The sequence below is a fragment of the Gavia stellata genome, chromosome 22, assembly GCF_030936135.1.
Source record: "Gavia stellata isolate bGavSte3 chromosome 22, bGavSte3.hap2, whole genome shotgun sequence".
In the NCBI taxonomy this organism is placed as follows: Eukaryota; Metazoa; Chordata; class Aves; order Gaviiformes; family Gaviidae; genus Gavia; species Gavia stellata.
In genome coordinates, this window is record NC_082615.1 from 9895075 (window position 1) to 9914164 (window position 19090).

Below are 19090 nucleotides of genomic sequence, written 5' to 3' on the forward strand. Positions count from 1 at the left end.
TGCTGCCAGAGAGCCCCGGGCCGGCCCAGCGCGCTGCGCGGCGGCGCCGCCGATCCCGCGAAGTTTGGCCCCTCTCGCGTCCTGTGCCCCACCCGCGTGACGTCACGCGCCCCGCCCCTGCCCGCACCGCGGCGCGAAAACCCGACTGACAGCGGCGAAGCGGGGTGGGGGGGGCGCGGGCGTGGCTCCGCCGGCACGTGACCGGGCCTGCGGGGAAGGGGCGGGGTGACCGGCTGCGGGCCCGCGTCACGTGAGGGTGGAAAGCGGACGGCCGTTGGCAGCGCGGGTGGGTCACGTGGGGCGCCGTGGCGCCGCCCCCTTCCGCGCGGAGGTCCGAATCTTGTCCCGCGCGCGCTTTTCTGCCTGCCTGCCTCCCGCTCCTGTCAGGCGGCGGCGGCGGCGGCCATCGGGCGGGCGGGCGGGGCCGCTCCATGGCGATAGCGCGCGCCTCCCCCCGCGGCTGAGGGCTCCGCATCCCGCCAGCGCCCGGGGCATGGTGGGCAGGGTCGCCGTGGCCGCGGCGGCCGCCTCCCTCCCCGGGAAAGACGGCGACGCTCAGGTGGGGACGCGGGGGCGGGGGCGGGCCGGGGCGCCGCGCTGTGCTGTGAGGGCGGCGAGGGGGCTGGCGGCCGTCTTGGGGGTGCAGCGGGGCGGAGGGCGCCCTTTTGTCGTTGGCGCTCGACACAGCGCGCCGGGTGTAACGGGGAGGCGTGAAACGCCGCCCGGGCGCTGCGGCGCGGCTGCCCGGCCCGCTGCCCGGCCCGCTGCCCGCCTGGCCCGGCGCCGCGCCCTCGCTCGCAGCCTGACGGTCGGCGCTCGGGAGCGCTGCGCAGCCCGCGGGCCGGCCTGTCATGGAGTGCCTTCTGGGGCACCGCAGCGGGGTCCCCGGTACCTGTGGGAAGAAGTGTTTTCGGTTCCAGGTGGTGCGATTTCGCAAGAGTTCAGTTTTTAATCAACTGGGAGAGTTTTTAAATTCTTTGTGAGCCGTCTTTCGTGGAGCCGTACAAATAAATTCTCTTCTACCATTTGAATTATGAATTATCTTGCGTTCATTTTCTTCAAGTATTTTAAAATGCATGGTTTCTTCTTAAGATATGTTAGATGTTTAAGGTAGGCTCACACGTATCTTTTAAGTGATGTTGGAATTCTCTGCTAGGTGCTCTGCAAATGCTCGTAACCAATAGGTAGGGCATCTGAATTGAAGTAGACTTTCTGAACTCCAGTGTTACGAAATCTCTGCAGAGCTGTTCTGAAGACCCTGGGGTCACTTTGAGTTTTGGCGGTCTCAAAATTTCAGAATGGGTTTTTTTTTTTAAAATGGAATAATCTTTATTTCAAGCTTAAATGGCTTTTGAAAATAGGGAAATAATGTTGATGTGCATGCAGTCATAATGCATTGACGTGAGTTTTTTATCCTCTGAAAAAGTACTAGTGTCACTAATATATACTGTGGATACTGTACTGCTTTATATTACCATACTAAGTCATCTTAAGTTTTTTAAAACTAAGATTCATTTTGAACTTTTTATAGCCATGCAAGAAACGGCGAGAGGAAGAGACTTCTGTAAAAACAATCACCAGATATTTTTCACCGTTAGCAAAACCAGTGGATAAAGTGTTGTCACCACCAAAACCCAACAATATATTGGATTATTTTAAAAAGACATCCGTAACTGAGAAAGCTACATTACCAGTTGTAGCTGGAGAAAATAAAACACCATTGGATGCTGATGACGAAGACTGTAAGTCACCTTTTAAACCACCTTTAAAGCGGATGAGGAAGGGGAAGAGAGTTAATTTAAATAATAAGCTAAGAAAGATGAAAGTATCTGAGAATGAACGTGAAATAGAAATTAGTAGTGATGACAGCAGAGAAACAACAGGACTGAAACAAGACAGTAATGACCTTACTGCTACTTGTACTTTAGTTGACCAACAATGTGTAAGAGAATTAGCAGAAGATAATGTGCAAAGAGAGAACTTCCCCACAAAAAATGCAAAGAAAGTTGGTTCTGAAATAAATGGAACAAAAAATAAGATAAGAAAATCAAGGAAAAGGAAGCACAAAGTAAATATGGACTTGTCTGAAAGTTTTTCATCTGAAAACCAACTGAATGAAAAGTGTAAAAAGGAAACTGAAGATAAGAAAAAGGTGGTATCTCCTACAATAGCAGAGTGTGACGTTACTATTAGCGACTCCAGTTTTGAAGTTCGTACGGATGATAAGACATTGCAGGTAAATAACAGTACAATAACAGTGTCATTTGAGGACTTCTTGAAGAGTCAGGGAGAAAATAATGTAGATCATGTTGAAGAAGGCACAAAGCCAACAATGGACAATTCTACAGCAAATGAAATGGACAAAAGTGATAGTATTAGTGACCCAGAAAAGTGTGAGGAATCTCAACAGCTACCACTTAGAACAGTAACTGTCCTTGCACAAGTTCATTCTATTCCCCCAAAATTAGCTCCTTTACATAAGGAGCAAAAAGGCTCTAGGAAAATAGCTTCCATTTTTTTGAAGCAGAAAGGATGTGTAGGGGAAAAAGAAAGTAGCCCACCCCTCTTGGACAGTGAACAAACTGAACAGGTTACTCAGAAAAGAAAATCTAATGTAGTTATTGAGGAAGAAGAATTGGAGTTAGCTGTACTAGAGACTGCAGGGTCAGATTCTTTGAAGCCAAAATGTACTCTGGAAGAAAGGCATCAGTTTATGAAGGCGTTTAGACAACCAACATCAGATGGAATAAAAAGTGGAGTTAAAAAGGCACCTGGAAAACAAAAGCAAGCCACTGGAAAGTCTTCAAAAGAAAAAGAAGGACCTGAAGATGACATTGCTTCAAATAAAGGATTAGAAAGCAGATTACCAGAAGATTACGTGGACAAATACGCACATTCTAGTCCTGAGAACAGTAGAACTAAAACCAAAAGACCTAAAAAGTTTCAGAGAAAAGGAAACAGAAGAAGGAAGGCTTCAGAAACTAAGGAAACTAATGTCTCAAATACTAGCAATTATAATGAAGATGAGGATTTGGGAGCTAATGTTCTTACTAAGGAAAACACCTTAGATGTAAGAATTTCATCAAGTCCAAAAGTGAATGAGTTAAGGAGGAGTTTAAGGCAGAAGAAAATCAAAACAACAGAAAATGTTACACCTAAAAAAACCAGGATTAGAAATACCTTTCCTGAAGATGAATTAAGTGGCTGTCCTTTTCAGACTTCTACACCAAAAGCAAGCAAGCGATCCTTGAAGCAAAGCAACGTGTATAAAGCCGAGGTGATTACAGTGCCCTTTGATGGAAACAGCCCAATAAGGTAAACATTTTAGAGTGTATTCTACCCTTTTGCACTTTGTTTTCCTGCAAGTATTTTAAGAGTAAGACATAATTATAAATTGATTTGAATGTATACCAAAGCTTCCTGAATACCGAGCATGGTGGATAATAATACAGAAGAACCAAAGTTGACTCTATAAATGTGTTTGCACTAAAGACATCAAAAAAACAAAAAAACACCCCACCACCAATTGGGGGGTTGCTTCTGTTTCCAGCACTGTATTTTTAAAGGCTTTTAAAAATGAGATTGAGAGTAACATTGCCCTTTATTAAAAAGTAATAATTTTGTAATACATTTTTCCCTAATTAGAATGAGGTTTACACGTATCAATGCAACTACAAAATCAAATAAAGCTGAAGCAATGAAAAATGAAGAGTTTAACTCCAAAAATATAAAGGTAATTTATGTAACAGTTTGTGTTTCAGTATTTTCTTATTTACTATATGCATATAATTTTGTTAATATTCAGTATTATGTGATAGTCTAATGTAATATGATATGACAGTTCTCAGATGCCCTACAGAAAGAGAATATTATTGTGATTTATGATAGAATTTGAGATAGTTTCTTGTACAGTTATTGTACCTTAGATTTTAAAATATGTTTTATTAGTGTAAATCTACTTTTCGTAACAGAAAAATTCAATAAAATGGTATGCTCATGTTCTGCGGGTTCTCAGGATGGGACATAGTGTTTGGGTACAGCAGAACAGCTTATGCTTAAGAATGTCACTGCCCATATTTCATTTGTTCTGTGGACAAATTGGAGTATCTCCTTGTAGACTTCTCACTCCTTTTTGAAAAGTACTTATATCATCTTGGTTTGCTCCTCCTTGATATTCTTTCATTTACTTTTTGATAACAATAAAATTTTATAAAAATCATACGCTTTTATGAACATGAAAAATTATATTAATATGTTAAATACTTGCCAAATATATTGCTATTAATTGTTAGGTATTTTGGTTCTTTTGTACTTTCTTAACAGATAAGCTCTACTTCTAAAAATATATCTAAAGCGAAACAGCTGATTGAAAAAGCAAAGGCTATACGGCATAATAGATCAAAGGTTAATGAAGACTTACCAACTCCTGTGAGGCGCTCATCTCGACAGCGAGCTCTTGCTGAAAAGAAAAAATTACAAGAAAATGAAGTAAGCCTATATACTTTGTAGGGGAAAAAATATTTTTATGTTTTTGTGACTCATTTAAGCAACAACAATGTTTCTTATCTTACAGACATTTCTTTTCAATAATCAAATAAGGTAGATATCTATGCAATGGTATGGTAAATGTAAAATAGTAAAGTAACTGCCAGGCATAGAGTGGAAAGCTCACCCTAATGCAGATCTATAACATGCAGCAGATGGTCACGCTTTAGAAGTGACTATTTCTCTTTCCTAATGGACAGCAAGGTGTCTGTTTCAAATGTGTATGTTTTAGACATTTAAATTTAGATGAGAGTAATTCTGGCCTTTGTTTATATATTGGAGATCTTATTCTAGATACTATTTCTATGTAGACAACAGTAATAGTATTATATAATCTTCAAATTATATTTGCTAACTTCTAGGCTCTCTAGCAGTTTCTTCAGTTTTCTCAGTACTGATAGCTACATTGTATTGATAATAAAGGAGGAAAAGTTGTTTCCTTTCTTATTTTATTTGCTTTACCTCCAGGAATCGGTAGTAATTTTAGATTCAAGCCTGAGTAATGCCACTACTACAGTGCAGAATGTGAAGCAAAAGAATCTTCGGAGCTTAAATGATGTTTTGGGGAAAAAGTCTAGAAACTTGAAGGTTACAAAGAACTCAAATGGTAATTGAGTTTTACTGAATGTGTTTAATTTTTATTACAGTTATTGACTATTATAACTTTATTTTATAAAGCTGCCTTTGCAGTACATTCATCTTCTGATTATTTTTTTAATATTCCAATGTATACCTTTTATTTTTATGATAGGAGTTAATAGTGCAGAGGTTATTTACAAGTACTGCTTTGATTTTTCTTCATTAAGGGAAAACGCTGTTTGTTTTAAAAACTTCCGATAACATACAATGTTTTGTTGTTTTCTAATTTAAAGGTTTTTTTAATGTTACAGAAAATAACATCTATAGTGATGAAATAACTAGAAATTGAACTATAATTAATTTTATTAAAATACTCAGCTTTCGCTTAAGAAAAGAGATTCCCTAATGTTATTAAATGGAACATACAGATAGTGAACAGAGAAGCAAGGTTAGAATCCTGTATCAGTGCTAATCTAATTGTGACTTTTTTTTTCTTTTTAAAGGAAAACTGGGATATCCACCTTCCTTCCTAGGCAGAAATGGTCAAAACTCTGCAGGTGAACCAATTGTGATCTTTGATGAAAGCAGGTCAGTTCTCAAGATTGCAGTTGCTTAAGAATCAAAATGTACTTCAAGGTTACTTTAACATTCTCTCATTTTACAAAATTAAATACGCTTACTGAAATGTGATATAAATGTTCATGTTTTTTATACTAATCAATATGTTAACCTGCTTGCAAAATTTTGGGGTTTTCTTGGAGAGTTGTTTCCTCAACTATTGTTGAGCCATTTTAGATGGCTGAAAATGTAGTTGATGACTGATTAAAAAGAAATCCTAAATTGAATATAAAAATACAAAACCAAAGAGGATTTTTTTAATTAAAATCTGTAACACAAAATTTAAAATTAAACGTAAACTTACTACATTTAAATTAATTTTAGCAGTTCTCCCAGTCTATTTCTAACTTGCGTATAGAAGTGAATGTGATTAAATTCTGTTGTAAGCCTTACATAGCTGGTAGTTCTAATGATTGGTTTTTTTGTTTCTATTTTCATTAAAGCCAAGATGCATCTGAAAATTCTCAAGATGATGATCAGTTCAAAGCAAAACGTGAATTCTTGATGAGTGGATTGCCAGAGTCACTGAAAAGACAGATTGCAAAGAAGGCAGCAGCTATGGAAGCATACTCTCTTGCAAGTTCCTGTTTTAAGACTGTTGTCCATGTACAGCAGAAGGATGACTGTAAGCTTTTGTTCAGCTGTTGTGTAAATGTATATAATAATTTCTAGTAAATCTGTGCAGAAAAGAAACTTGAACAACAGAACTTACTCTTATGACTGGAATAATTGGTAGTTCCCTCCTGTTTTGTGTCGCAGTAAGAAAACAAAACTTACAAGCTTCCAGTGAGATGTTTTTGAATACACAATTTACAAATCAAATCGATGCTAAAGTAACGTATACATTTATGGATGGGGATGCAAAATTCTTAATATTCAGTCAGAAAAGTTAGTCTTTCAAGTTCCAATTTGGAGAATAAAGATTATGTTGGACTGACTGGGGCAGAAACCGTTTCCTTCCGACAAAGGCAAAATATTTCTCAAAAGAGAAAAGAACGGCCCACTTCTTTCCACTAAGTGAGGGAGTGTGCTACAATGTTCTTATGAAAGGGCATGACAGAAAAGCAGAAGGTGGAATAGCACTTAGCAATTTATATTTGCAAACCAACCAATAAGCAAAGAAAATCCTTGGTGAGCGTCTGTCCTACAGAGACCCGGTGAGGGCACAGGTTGTTACTGAGAGCAGGCAGAGCCCAGGAGCAACTTACTGGAGAAATGTTGTATGCAAAAATGTGCAAATTTGTTCTACTTGTGGTAGGTAGAATTAATAAAGATAAAAAGTTGATGCAGTGTAAGTTAAATAAGCTTGGCTTTGACGTGATAAAGCTGTAGTTAAAACAGCATTTACTCTTATTTACTGTGGGATGGTTTTGTCTGTGACTGTCTTGTTAACAAAAGTTTCCTTTTGTTTTGGTTTTGGTGGGGGTTCTTTTGTAGGTTATCCAATGTGGAAATTGAAATCACCTTCGTGTCCTCTATTAACTAAGCTAAGGAAACTGAATACTGAAGTCACTAACGTCACAAAAATCACTCTCTCACTTGGTGAATTTTCCACGGTGAATTCAAAACTAACTGGAAGCTGTTCTGCACCTGTGGTTAGTAGTTTAAAATGGGGGCTTGTGTTACAAGAAAAATGTAACAGAACAATTTCAATTTTCTTATTAGGACTTCTGTTGTTTTAAAAAATCCTGTAGTTTTGAATCTGTGTCAGTCCTGGATTTTTTTTTTCTTTGTGTGTGATTTACCCATTCTGCATTGTAACATTAGACAATTCTCAAGGCTTTCTGTTATTCTCTGGGTTTAAAAAGATGGCTACCAATTTAAATTATGCAAAACTGTCATTGTTATTCTGTGTAATATTTTTGAGTAATATTTGTGTGTGTGTGTCTTACAGCTTTCTGGCCACCGACCAGTTTTTCCTGATACATTCAGGAAGGATTTACTAGATGAGATCATGTCTTCTAATTCTCAATTTCCTGTGAGAAAATACTTCAACAAGTTTCTGAAAAAGCAAATGGAACGGTTGGGTTTTGAAAACAGTATACAAGGTTAGTAATCTACGTAGGGAAAAATAAACACACATGCTCTCTCTGGCATAAAAAGGCAACTTGGAATTTCCAGAAATGTTTCAGTGAAGGAATACTGTTGTTGGAAATAAATTGATCCTCGCATTTTAGGTCATTTTGACCAAATTCTTCAAATATGGCTTAAACAAACATACAGTTGTAATGGGCATAGCTTGACATTTTTAAAGGATGTAATTTTTTTTTTTTCTTCTTAGAAAGCAGAGATGGCACTGCAAATTCTGAGGTAAGTCAGAAACATTCTGACAATTGGAAGGAAACTAAGAGGAAAAGGAAAGAAACAGAAGACCACAAATCAAAAAGAAGAAAACAAAATGAAGGTACAGAGACTGAAATAAAATCCAGAGTTTCCAGGAACCTTATTTCTCCCATATCTGGAGAAAAACAAGCAGAGACAGGACAAGCCATGCATTTGGGAAAAAACAAGACCCAGAAACCAGATGTTGTGACAGAAGACACTGAATATTTATCAGAGCCAAATGCACTTTCAGGTAACTGCATTTCCTGTCTGATTTTTAATTCTCTTTGCATTGAAGGAATGTATATATGATGTAAGTCAGCTTTCCACTGTGATGCAAAAATCCTATCTAGTTTTAATATTCTAATAGACTTGATCAACTCTTTTGCATTAAGAACTTTTTAAAAATGGATAATACTTTTTTCTGTAGGTGTTGAAAAGGAAGACATGCTCTGGACAGAAAAATATCATCCTCAAGATTCCAGTGAACTTGTAGGGAACAAGAAAGAAATTGAAAGGCTACACAGGTCAGAAGTGGGAACATGGATCCATTCTTAAAATAACTCGAAATATCCTATTACTTGATTATGCTTAAAGAAGCAAAGGCAGTTATTTTACACTATGCTTGAATAACACTTACAGGGTGTATGTTTGCGGTCTTTGTTTTAGTTTGCTTCCAAAAAGTTGCAGAAACAAATTATCAGTTGGTGTGAAAGATCTTTTGGTCATAGTTTCTTTTACAGTAATACCTCAGTAGCTTGTATGGTGGAGTACAAAACAAAAATACACATAAAATGCTACATTAGGCTGTGGGATGGAATTAAATACTTAAGTAACTAATGCCCTTACAATTTTAGTAAAAATTATTTTTATTTAAGCTTACACGCTATGAATGAGAGATAGCAACTTACCAGTACTTCCCTATAAGTCTATACTACCCTGCAAGCATGCCTGATCCTGATCTTGATGCACTGTCTCTGCTTTCGACAGTAATTTAGTGCTCAAGTCCATCTAATACATTGTGCTTTCAGTTAAATTTTCTGTGTGGGTTTAATTTATTGTTGCAGCTCTTACGCAGAATTTAAAGATCCATCTGACAAACAACACTAAACTACGAATGGCAAAGCATTTTCCACAGTTTCAGTAGTTCACTAAGTGACTTGGTTTTATACCCATCAACTAATAGAATGGAGAATGAAGAAGGAATCCTTTTTTACAAAAGAATTGAACAAACCCTAACCAATTTTTTTATTTTTTTTTTTAAATCTGAAGGGACTTGATAGGTTTCTGAGAGGGATAACAAGTGGCTGATGTCCCCTGGTTTTATGTTCTGTTCCATCTGAATATGGTTCACCCTACTCAGCAGTAATTTTTATTTTTTGTTCTGTTCCTTCCTTTTATAGTTGGCTAAAAGAATGGAAAAAAAGAGCTGATTGGGAAGAAAAAAGAAATCAGAAGGGGGAAAAGGAGGATGAAGAGCATCAAGGTGCTGATAGAATTAAAAATAATATATATAGCTTCTCTTTAATAAAGTTGGTACAAAAATGACATGAATTGATAATGGTTTGAACAATCCTTTCCTTTTTTATAAATAATTCTACAGATTCTTTGGACAGCCTTGACTTTAAAGATAATAAATCTGATATTGAGGAAGAGACTAGCCTTTGCAATACAGTTCTGATAACTGGCCCACCAGGAGTTGGGAAAACTGCTGCAGTATATGCTTGTGCTCAGGAACTTGGTTTTAAGGTTTGTGGAGTCCTTTCCTCAGTGCCATTTTTCTTATTTGTCACTAGTGATATGAAAACATTTGTAATACAAGGTGTCTAATTTTTTTTATATATATATGTAAATTGAATACCATTGCAGATATTCGAAGTCAATGCCTCTTGCCAGCGTAGCGGTAGACAGATACTTTCTCAACTAAAAGAAGCTACTCAGTCTCATCAAGTGGACAAAAAAGGCATTAATGCACATAAGCCTTGCTTTTTTAACAGTTGTAGCAGTGCCAAGTCACCAAGTAAGTTTCATGGTTATATCTGGGTTTTTTATTTGGTTGGGGGTTTTTTTGGTTTTGTTTTGGGTTTTTTTAGGAACCGAGTTCCCAAAACAATTTTTAGACCTCACTTGTTTAAAAAAAATAGCAAATTTCAAGCTTATCTGGCCATAATAATAAGAAATGCTCTGTTGGTTAACACAACTACATACCAAATTAAATAATGACTTTATCAAAATGACTGACTCTTGATTATCTTAAGTTATTTCTGTAGTTGTGGAGTAAGTGCAGTGGCATTTGAATAGAAAGTTGAACAGAAGGCATTCCCTATAACAGGAGAAGGGTAAAATAAGCAGGAATCAGCACAGTAAACCTGTCCTGTCCTAGATACAAAACTGGGATTTGCTCTAAATTTGCCCGAGAAATGTAAGTTTTTAATATAAAACTTATCTTGCAGAAAAAATGTATTCTCCAAAGAAAGTTATTTCACCAAGAAAACCTCCACTGTCACCAAAAGGCTCAGGATTAAAACGAAGCTTGCCCCATAAAACACTTGCAAACTATTTCAAAATTTCTTCCAAACGTAAATGTAATGATGGAGCAGTAACATCTCAAGAAAAAAACAAAGGTAGGTATCACTATTTAATAATTAGTTACCTTTGGAGATGGAAAAGCTACACTGTACTAGTATATATGTGGAGCTGCATGGAGAAAAGAGTAGAGCACATATTGCACTCTTAACTGCCGGCAAGAGTTACTTAATGCACCTTAGATACGCTTAACTATATAAGAAGAAGTCATTACTCTGTATTACAGTAGAGTTAACTAGGGTACAGACAATCTGAAGTTCAGTAGGCTTTCCTTAGTTGTTTGGTTTTGGTTGGGTGTTTTTGTTTTGTTTTTTTTTTTTTTCCAGAGCATTTGGGTAGGAGAAGATAAATTAAAAGCTATCTCTAGAAAAAACATACCTTTATACTACCTGTTTCAGATTGGTGTGGAATGGTCATTGTGCTAGCCAGTAAATGTTAGATTACAGACTGTAGATTTTAATACATAGAATCTTTGAGTATCAATATTGGAAGGTATATTTCCAAATGTTTCATGGGATCAGGAAGTCTTAAAGACAGGTTTTTAGAAAGAAAATAAAGTATTTGGAGAACGAGTATTTTTGCACAGACAGTACAGAAGAATGCATGAGCAAAGTGCTGGATTGAATTGGGGCAACTGAGTCTAGTCCTTGTCTTTTCAAGCAATCATATTGCACTGTCTTGAAGGACTTGTCTACTCCATGCCCCTGAGACATCATAGGTCACAAACAGGTTAGGTGCAAAATTAATTCTTACATGGTCAGCGCCTCACCAAGCACTGTTGAATTCCCAGCAAATTTGTTGCAATTTTTTAAACAAGAGACATCAGAAAAGGATGTAGGTCAGATTTCTAAGTTTTTGTGTCAGTGTAGATTTTCTTAAGCAGTTTATACATGGGGTGTTTTTGAAACCAGTGTCTAGAATGCATATTAAATATTTACAGTCCTCCTTTACTTCCTGCTCAATTCTTCACCCTGCAGGAAATACTCAGAATTCATGTGAAGAAAAGAAAGATGCTCAAATTAAGTCAATAAACAAAGAAGCAGAAGGAGGAGAACACAACAGAAAAAGTGCAACATCTCTCATTCTTTTTGAAGAGGTAAAATTCATGTGAAAAACATTGATGTGAGCAACACGTCCTTTCATTATGTTTAAAGTGTTTAACTTTTTTTTCTCTTCCTCCTTGAGACTTCTACGTAGATTCAAGCGTGAGGATTATAAACTTCTTAAAAATTAATTCAATGTTTAATGATTTCATCCTCATGAGTACTTTTTTTAACCATGGATCGTTATTTTAAAAGATAAAGAAACTGTCATCTATCGACAGTTGTTCACTGTTGGAACAGTTTGTAGGATTCTGCTAATTTAATTCCTTTGATCATGCCAAAAGTGTTAGTTTATAATTTTACACTACTGAAATGCACTGAGACACTTTAAAAGTCACCATTAACACCCCAGTAATTACAGTATCTGAGCCCACATTAAATTCTTCTTTTCTTTAACCTCTTGCCCAACAATGTCTCTGAGTCTTAAGAATACAAAATTGCAGCCAAGAACATTTTTTTAAGTAAATAAAGGAGGTATAGCAATGTTGCCAACTGTGGGTTGATCCTACAGATCACTGGTGCAATTCTACTAAAAAGATAAAAAACAAACTTCAAAAGCCACCTGGACATGGTCCTGGGCAACCTGCTTTAGGTGACCCAACTTGAGGAGGGGGTTTGGATATGTTGACCTCCAGAGCTCCCTTCTAGCCTCAATCGGTCCGTGATTTTGAAAGCTTCAGCCCAGAAGACTGTGATCGAAGTGTGTGCTAACAAGTGAACTTCACCTGAAGCATGTATACTGTCATTGCCCATGCATGTTCAAGAAACCTGTAGTAATGTTAAGTCTTACTGAGTTGTTAACAGTATGACTGCATTCACAGCTTGTAGCTGTTGCTAAAGCTATTGATATTTTGTACTGCATTTGTTTTCTATAGGTAGATATAATATTTGATGAAGATGCAGGATTTCTAAGTGCAATAAAGACATTCATGGCAACTGCAAAGAGACCTGTAATTCTTACTACCAATGGTGAGTAGTGTTTGTTACACTAATAGGCTTTAGAGACAGAAGAGCCTCTTTTAATAAGATGGTTTAAATAGTGATGGTTGAATACAGCTCATAAATGTAAAATTAAATGAGTGGAGACTATAAAGAGAGTATTTTAGTATTTGAATAAAGATACTGGCTGCTCTAACAGGTAAAGAAAATGATTAGTTTTGAACATAATGTCATGACAGTTCACTGATATCTCTTTATATAGATCCAACATTCAGCTTAATGTTTGATGGCTATTTTGAAGAGATCAACTTTAGAACCCCTTCCTTGGTAAGTCTGTGTTTGGAAATGCAGATACGTCCTAAGCAAGTAATTGTCAGCTAATTTAAGTTTGAAATTTAAATGTTGGTTTAGGTTTATGTTTATCTGATGTAATATATCTGTTTCATCAGAAGACTATTTTTTCAGGTTTTTATGCAAGGATGTGTAGGATGTATTTATCTTGACATGTAGAATTTTTTTTCCTAGCATGGAAGATTTATTTTCTTAACCATTTAGTATTTCAGAGAATTACAATAAGACCATCACTTCATCACTTAATTTAGTTTTTAGGATGTAGTAAATAATTTCATAGATGATGTATCTAATAGTTTTGATCTGAAGGCTGACTATGTCAGTATTGCTTCATTCATTAAAAAGTATAGGAACTGTTCTAGAAATATGGGTTATTCCTTTAACGTAAACACTAGTATTCTGTACAGCAAATAGTTTTATTTGCAGCTATGTATTACATGAAAAACCTAAATAAATGAGAATCAGAAGAAACTAACTTTTGAGAAGGGGATTTTTTTTAATGTGAAATTGAAAATCTTCTGGGCTACCAGACCATTGCAGAGTTAAAAGAAAGAAAAACCTTTAAAGTGAATATAGTTCACTAAAACATGTTCACTGGTGATGAGAAGCAAGGTGTACATGATTTCAGGAACACAGGCAGAATATGTGTGTTTTGTTTGTTTTTAAGGAGTTTCATTTCTAAATTCAACTTAATTCTCTGATGTGGACTGTTTAGCTTTGGTACAGTATTCTGCTTTTCTATAGAGGTTTTAATGTAACTGTCATCTAAGAAACTAATCTTCTGTATTAAAAGGAAAAATGTATTGCAAGCATAAATAGAATAATTTGCTTCTGTGTGACTATTGAGTCTGGTAAGAGTTGTTTTTAGTGGTCTTTGTCTAACTTTTGTTTAGATAAATGCTGCTAGCTATCTTCAAGTGCTGTGTCTGGCTGAGAATCTACGAACAGATGTAACAGACTTAGCTGCTCTGTTAACCACAAATAATTGTGATATCAGACAAAGTGTTCTGTACTTACAATTTTGGATTAAAAGTGGAGGCGGATGCTTGAAAGACAAATGTTTGGCACATCATGGTAGGTTGATGTTATTTAATTTAAAAAAAAAAATTCGCCATCTTAGCATGAATTTGATTAAATCAAACCATTCTTAGACATGTATGAATAGATGGTAACTTTCTGTAAGAGTCCTAAACACTTGGGTAGGATTTTGGGGTTATTTTTGGCTACTCCAAAGCCTTGTACGTATGAATAAGGAACTAAAAGTTTTATTTTTATTGCACCTGTTTATTACCCATCATTATGGTACTTAATAATCTCCTTTTCCTCTTCTGAGTAGCAAAATTGGGCAGAGCAGGGAGCCAATAGTAGTTTCCCCTCAACTCAGAGTTTGCAGTTCTTTATCCATTTAGCCGAGTTGTAGGTAATTCACCCGGAGGAAGCAGAACTGAAAAAAAGGAGAAAAATTGGACAGCTAGCAAGCAGGCAGCAAGGGTAAGAACTTGGTCCCAAAGGATACAAGAAGAGTATCCTCAGCAGGTGTGGGTGAGTGAGACAGCATGTGAGCGAGCGACAGTGAGAGACTAGTGGGACGTAAAAGGAAGAGGAAACTATTTCAAATGGTTACTCGCAAAGAAGGGAGAGCGGGCAGATTGGTGACACTTACAGAAGTGAAATGGGGATGATGAATGGGGATGACTAATTTCAGTTGCTATATTTGTTCAGAACTGCAGCAAGAGGCAACAGTTACAGTATCCTTTATAAAAGGAATTGAGGCAAAGGGGAAAAATCAATTTCATGATGCAATTGTTTCTTTTCAAGTAAAGCATGTTATCTTTGTGCAGGAGGAGATGAGACTAATAAAGCCGATCACTTAATTAATTCTGAAAAGACTACTGATTCCAAGATTGATTTTTCTCAAGCTGATGCACGTCTTCGGGAGTTTCCAAAATGTGATACAGGCTGTGTAGAGACGTTGCTTGGCCTTAAGAATATCCTGTTGCCTTCAGAAGATTTGCTTACATTTCTTAAGGTACTTTTGTAGTTGCCTAGCTAATACTTTGAATGATTGCCAGATAAGTGAGTGTAATCGTCACTATGAATAGCATCTTCTTAGAAGCAAGTATCTTTGAAAAGGTTTGTTGTAGAAACTAGGGGATTCTGTTGTTATTAAGCAAAATCTGAACTGGGGCAGTCTCCTGCAAGCAAGAGAGTCCCTCGCCTCATAAACACAAAGCCAGGAGTATGAGATTTTCTGTAATAACATTTTTACTTTTTAAAAAATTATTTAATGTATTAATAAATTTTCGCAATTATTATTTTACAGCACAAAACCACAACCATGGAGAAATGGAATAAATTGATGCAGCTTCTCACAGAATTCCAGATGAAGAAAGTGGATTTTATATATAGTAATCTTGAACTTATTCTTCCCTTACCAGTGCAAGTTCTTTCAAACCAGTCTGAAGCCTCTAACTCTATACTTGAAAGGACTACTGTAGTTTCTTCGAAAAACAGATCTACTAACAGTTACCGCCCTGGAAAAAAGTCTAAAAAGACAAAGAACCAGAAAAGGCTTGATATATTGGATGATAGTGACTTATTTGATACTGGACTGAACTATTCAGCTGAATTCATAACTTTGCCATCGGATAGTCCTACGTCATGTGCTGAAGTGAATAAAGAGGAATCAAAATTGTTGATGAATAAAGAAGAAGAAGAAATTAAAACTAAAACCTCAGCAAATGAGAAAAGGTCTGCTCTTGTTTTTCAGTGTCTGAATTCACTGACTGAATTTGTGGATAACATGTCTTTTTTGGATTGCTGTGTAAACACTAACACCAAGGAACCACTAGAGTTTTCTAAAGATGAAGCATTTAACTGGACAAACGGCAAAATCAAAAATGGTCTTTGTGATGAATTCAGTATAGAAAGTACTGATTGGTGGAGTTCCCAGAGCTGTAGTGAAATAAAGGCAGCTATTGAAGCGCTCAATTTTAACAAGTGTTCTGTTAATATTTCGCAAAAGTTGGAATCCTCTTTGAGTACCAGTAAAACACCTGAAAGTGATCAACTGGAGGGACTTACTTTGCATATTTCAAACACAAGAAATCATGTATCCTTCAGTCAGTCGGCTGATTCAAGGTAAGACTTTGCTAATATTTCTGGAATGTAATGCAGTTATTTGTCAAGAAAAGCATTTCACAGGGTATAGGACTGTTTCAGATACTAGGTACACACATTCATACCAAGATGAATGTTGTCAGTATGTCCCGAAACACTGGAATACATTATTCGCTTTGCTTAAATAACCTTGAATTATTAAATAAATTAAATTAAATAAGCTTAAATTATTAAATTCAATAAGCTTGGCAATCTCTGCAAAAAGTGACTTTTCTTGTTTGAATAGCCTGACTATAATGTTATTCAGGAATGGTATTAAATTTTTTATATATATATAAATTTACTTTATAAATGAACAAACAAACACCACCACCACCCCCAAAAGAAAAACAAAAACCTAAAGGAATGGCTTTTTCAAGACAGACAGATAGACTGAAATGGATTCTGCAAGTACTAGACATGCAAATTTTTCATCCAGTACCTGGTCATATTGAATCTGTGTTAAATTCATAGGTGTTGCTTGATGAAGACCTAACAAAATTCAGAGCAAAGTTATTGCAGCTTTTTCTGCAGTAACTTATGCTAACTAAGAATAACCTTTAATATATTATAAAAGATCAAAGAATACATTGCTGCTAGCAAGGGTGGATGTGAAAGACTGTTTTTAAAATAAACAAGTCATGGTACGTGAAATTGGCGTAATAGGTGAATAAAACCTTTTTAAGTGTCAGAATAGGAAAATAGCTTAGACTTCTTTCTCTAAGTCAGTACCCAGAGGAGCAATGTCAAAATGGAGCTAACCATTAACCTGTGACCAAGTTTGGCCAATATATCGTGAGTTATACATTGGATCTGATGCTGACATTCTGGCAAATACCAATCGCATGGTGCTTTTTATTTTTGAAGACCACAGATGCTTTCGTTTACATTGGCAGGTGTACTAAACCTCACATACATACCTAGGTTGTGAAGACCTCCCCAGATTAAATCTGAATCTGTAGTTAAGCTAAGAGCATTGGCCAAACAAGCTACTGTCCCTCCTGTCTCTGAGTGCAGCTTTGTGATGCTGTGTAAGCAGCACACGATCAGAAGTTGCAGGCATCTAATCCATTGGGACACCGTTTTGGACATCAGTATGTTTAACAGAGTTTTAAACCAGAAGATTTGATCTTAAAGGAACAAAATAAGGACTGCACGTTCTTGAACAAGAAACAATAAAGCTTCATTCTCCATTTTTAGCATTCACAAAAAAGCACAGAAGAGGCTGGCAGTCATCAGAACTGTATTTTCCAGAAGTCCTTTAAACCTGGGCAATAAGCAAGCCAGCATACTTGAATACCTCCCCACTCTTCGCAGTATCTGTAGGTCTGAGAAGCTTAAAGAGCAAGGAAAGACTAAAAGAAGGTAAATTTTGGTTTTCCTAGATCTTGCTACATTTCCAATATACAAGGGAGTTAAGAATTTTAATAAAATATTTTGTCAAGTAATTCTAGACAAGAAAGCTGAACGTTTCCCTCTCTTATAGTCACTTTTACTCTTCTTTTTATAGGTTCCTGCATTATCTTGAAGCGATTCATCTCGAAATACCCAGACAAATGATAAACGGTCTGTCTTTGGACTTCCCTTAAAATCGCTAACACCAGAAATACTTTGTGCCTGATGGTGGTATTCTCACCATAGTTTGATTTTTTTATTTTATTTTTTTTACCACATTATTTTATTGTATATTCAGAGCCATTTGTATATTAAATTTCTATAAGTATTTAAAATAATGTGTATATATCTATTGTCATGATATTGCTCCCCACAACTGAAATGTGGGTTTGTTTGGTGCTTGTCCAATAAGTGCATTTATAATATTAAATGCACAAACTAATCAATGGGGACTACTTCATACTATCTTTCTCTGTAATTTGTGTATCGCATAGCAAGAAGTCCTTTTGTAACAACCAACTGTCACGACTTCCACAGCAAAGTTGCTTTTTTCTGAGGAGACCATTTTATTAAAATAAGCTTGTTTCTTTCTGAATTTGCAGTTGTGTTAAATAACCCGGGGTGGGAAGGGGTAGGGAGAGGATGAGACAAGTCTTCTAAAATGTAAATGACTAAAAACAACTCTTCACAATAACGACTGGGTAACAAAGTCTTTACGAAGCACTGTGCCTCAATGTATATATATTTGTATACATTTGTTTCATTTCATTATTTACAGCTGTCAGATCTGCATGTTGATCTCCTAAAAAGGTAGAGAAATTATTACTGTAGCTCAAGATGGACTCGGAGATTAGGCAAGATTTTGTAAATAACAATTATTCCAGTGTTACTTTGGTTTCAGTAATATTTAACTACTTCTAGTCTTGTATATTGTGTTCTATTTTTATACTTCATTTTGTATTTGACAAAACTTCAGCCTGATTATTTGTGATTGAATCTGGTTTTATATGACAATAGATTTGTGAGACTTTTCTACAATTCTGAATATTTCTGTTGTATGAAAAGTAAGACTCCTAAAACTTAATGTTTTAGTTCATAAAGATGATGTTTAAGGGTTTTTTAACTGGAAATATTTCAACCATGTATTTTTCCACCTTTATATTGCAGTTGGACTGTTCCTCTTGCTCAAACTGAGTCAGATTGGTGCCATGTAGTGGTACTCCACTTACCTCAACGTTTCTGTAATAATAAGGAAGGCCATTTTCTAGTACATTCTGTTCTCATCTTATATTTTTCATGTCTTAAAGACGTTCAGGAATGAGAAATATTTATGAAAACAGTAAATTATTTTAAGCTTCCGCATTGTAGATAATAATCTTTATAGCTTACTCTTTCAGTAGCCCAGAAATATCAAATAAGAATGAAATAAAGTGGTGGCTGTTAAAATCTTAATGGGTTGTATTGTTGTATCAATGGTCTAAGCAACTCCTGTA

At 36.5% G+C, this 19090-nt stretch overlaps 1 protein-coding gene across 1 annotated transcript; it reads left to right on the forward strand.

Moving 5' to 3' along the window:
- Positions 1 to 493: 493 nt before the first annotated feature.
- ATAD5 (ATPase family AAA domain containing 5) lies at positions 494 to 17791 on the forward strand. The gene is made up of 23 exons (XM_059828219.1): positions 494 to 559; positions 1532 to 3315; positions 3646 to 3733; positions 4324 to 4488; positions 5014 to 5152; positions 5628 to 5712; positions 6186 to 6367; positions 7180 to 7337; positions 7637 to 7790; positions 8024 to 8317; positions 8495 to 8591; positions 9468 to 9550; positions 9668 to 9813; positions 9934 to 10084; positions 10518 to 10688; positions 11628 to 11746; positions 12629 to 12722; positions 12955 to 13019; positions 13937 to 14117; positions 14885 to 15072; positions 15367 to 16184; positions 17403 to 17567; positions 17713 to 17791. The coding sequence occupies exons 1-23, from the start codon at positions 494 to 496 to the stop codon at positions 17789 to 17791; spliced, it is 5472 nt and encodes a 1823-aa protein (XP_059684202.1).
- The last annotated feature ends 1299 nt before the right edge of the window (positions 17792 to 19090 follow it).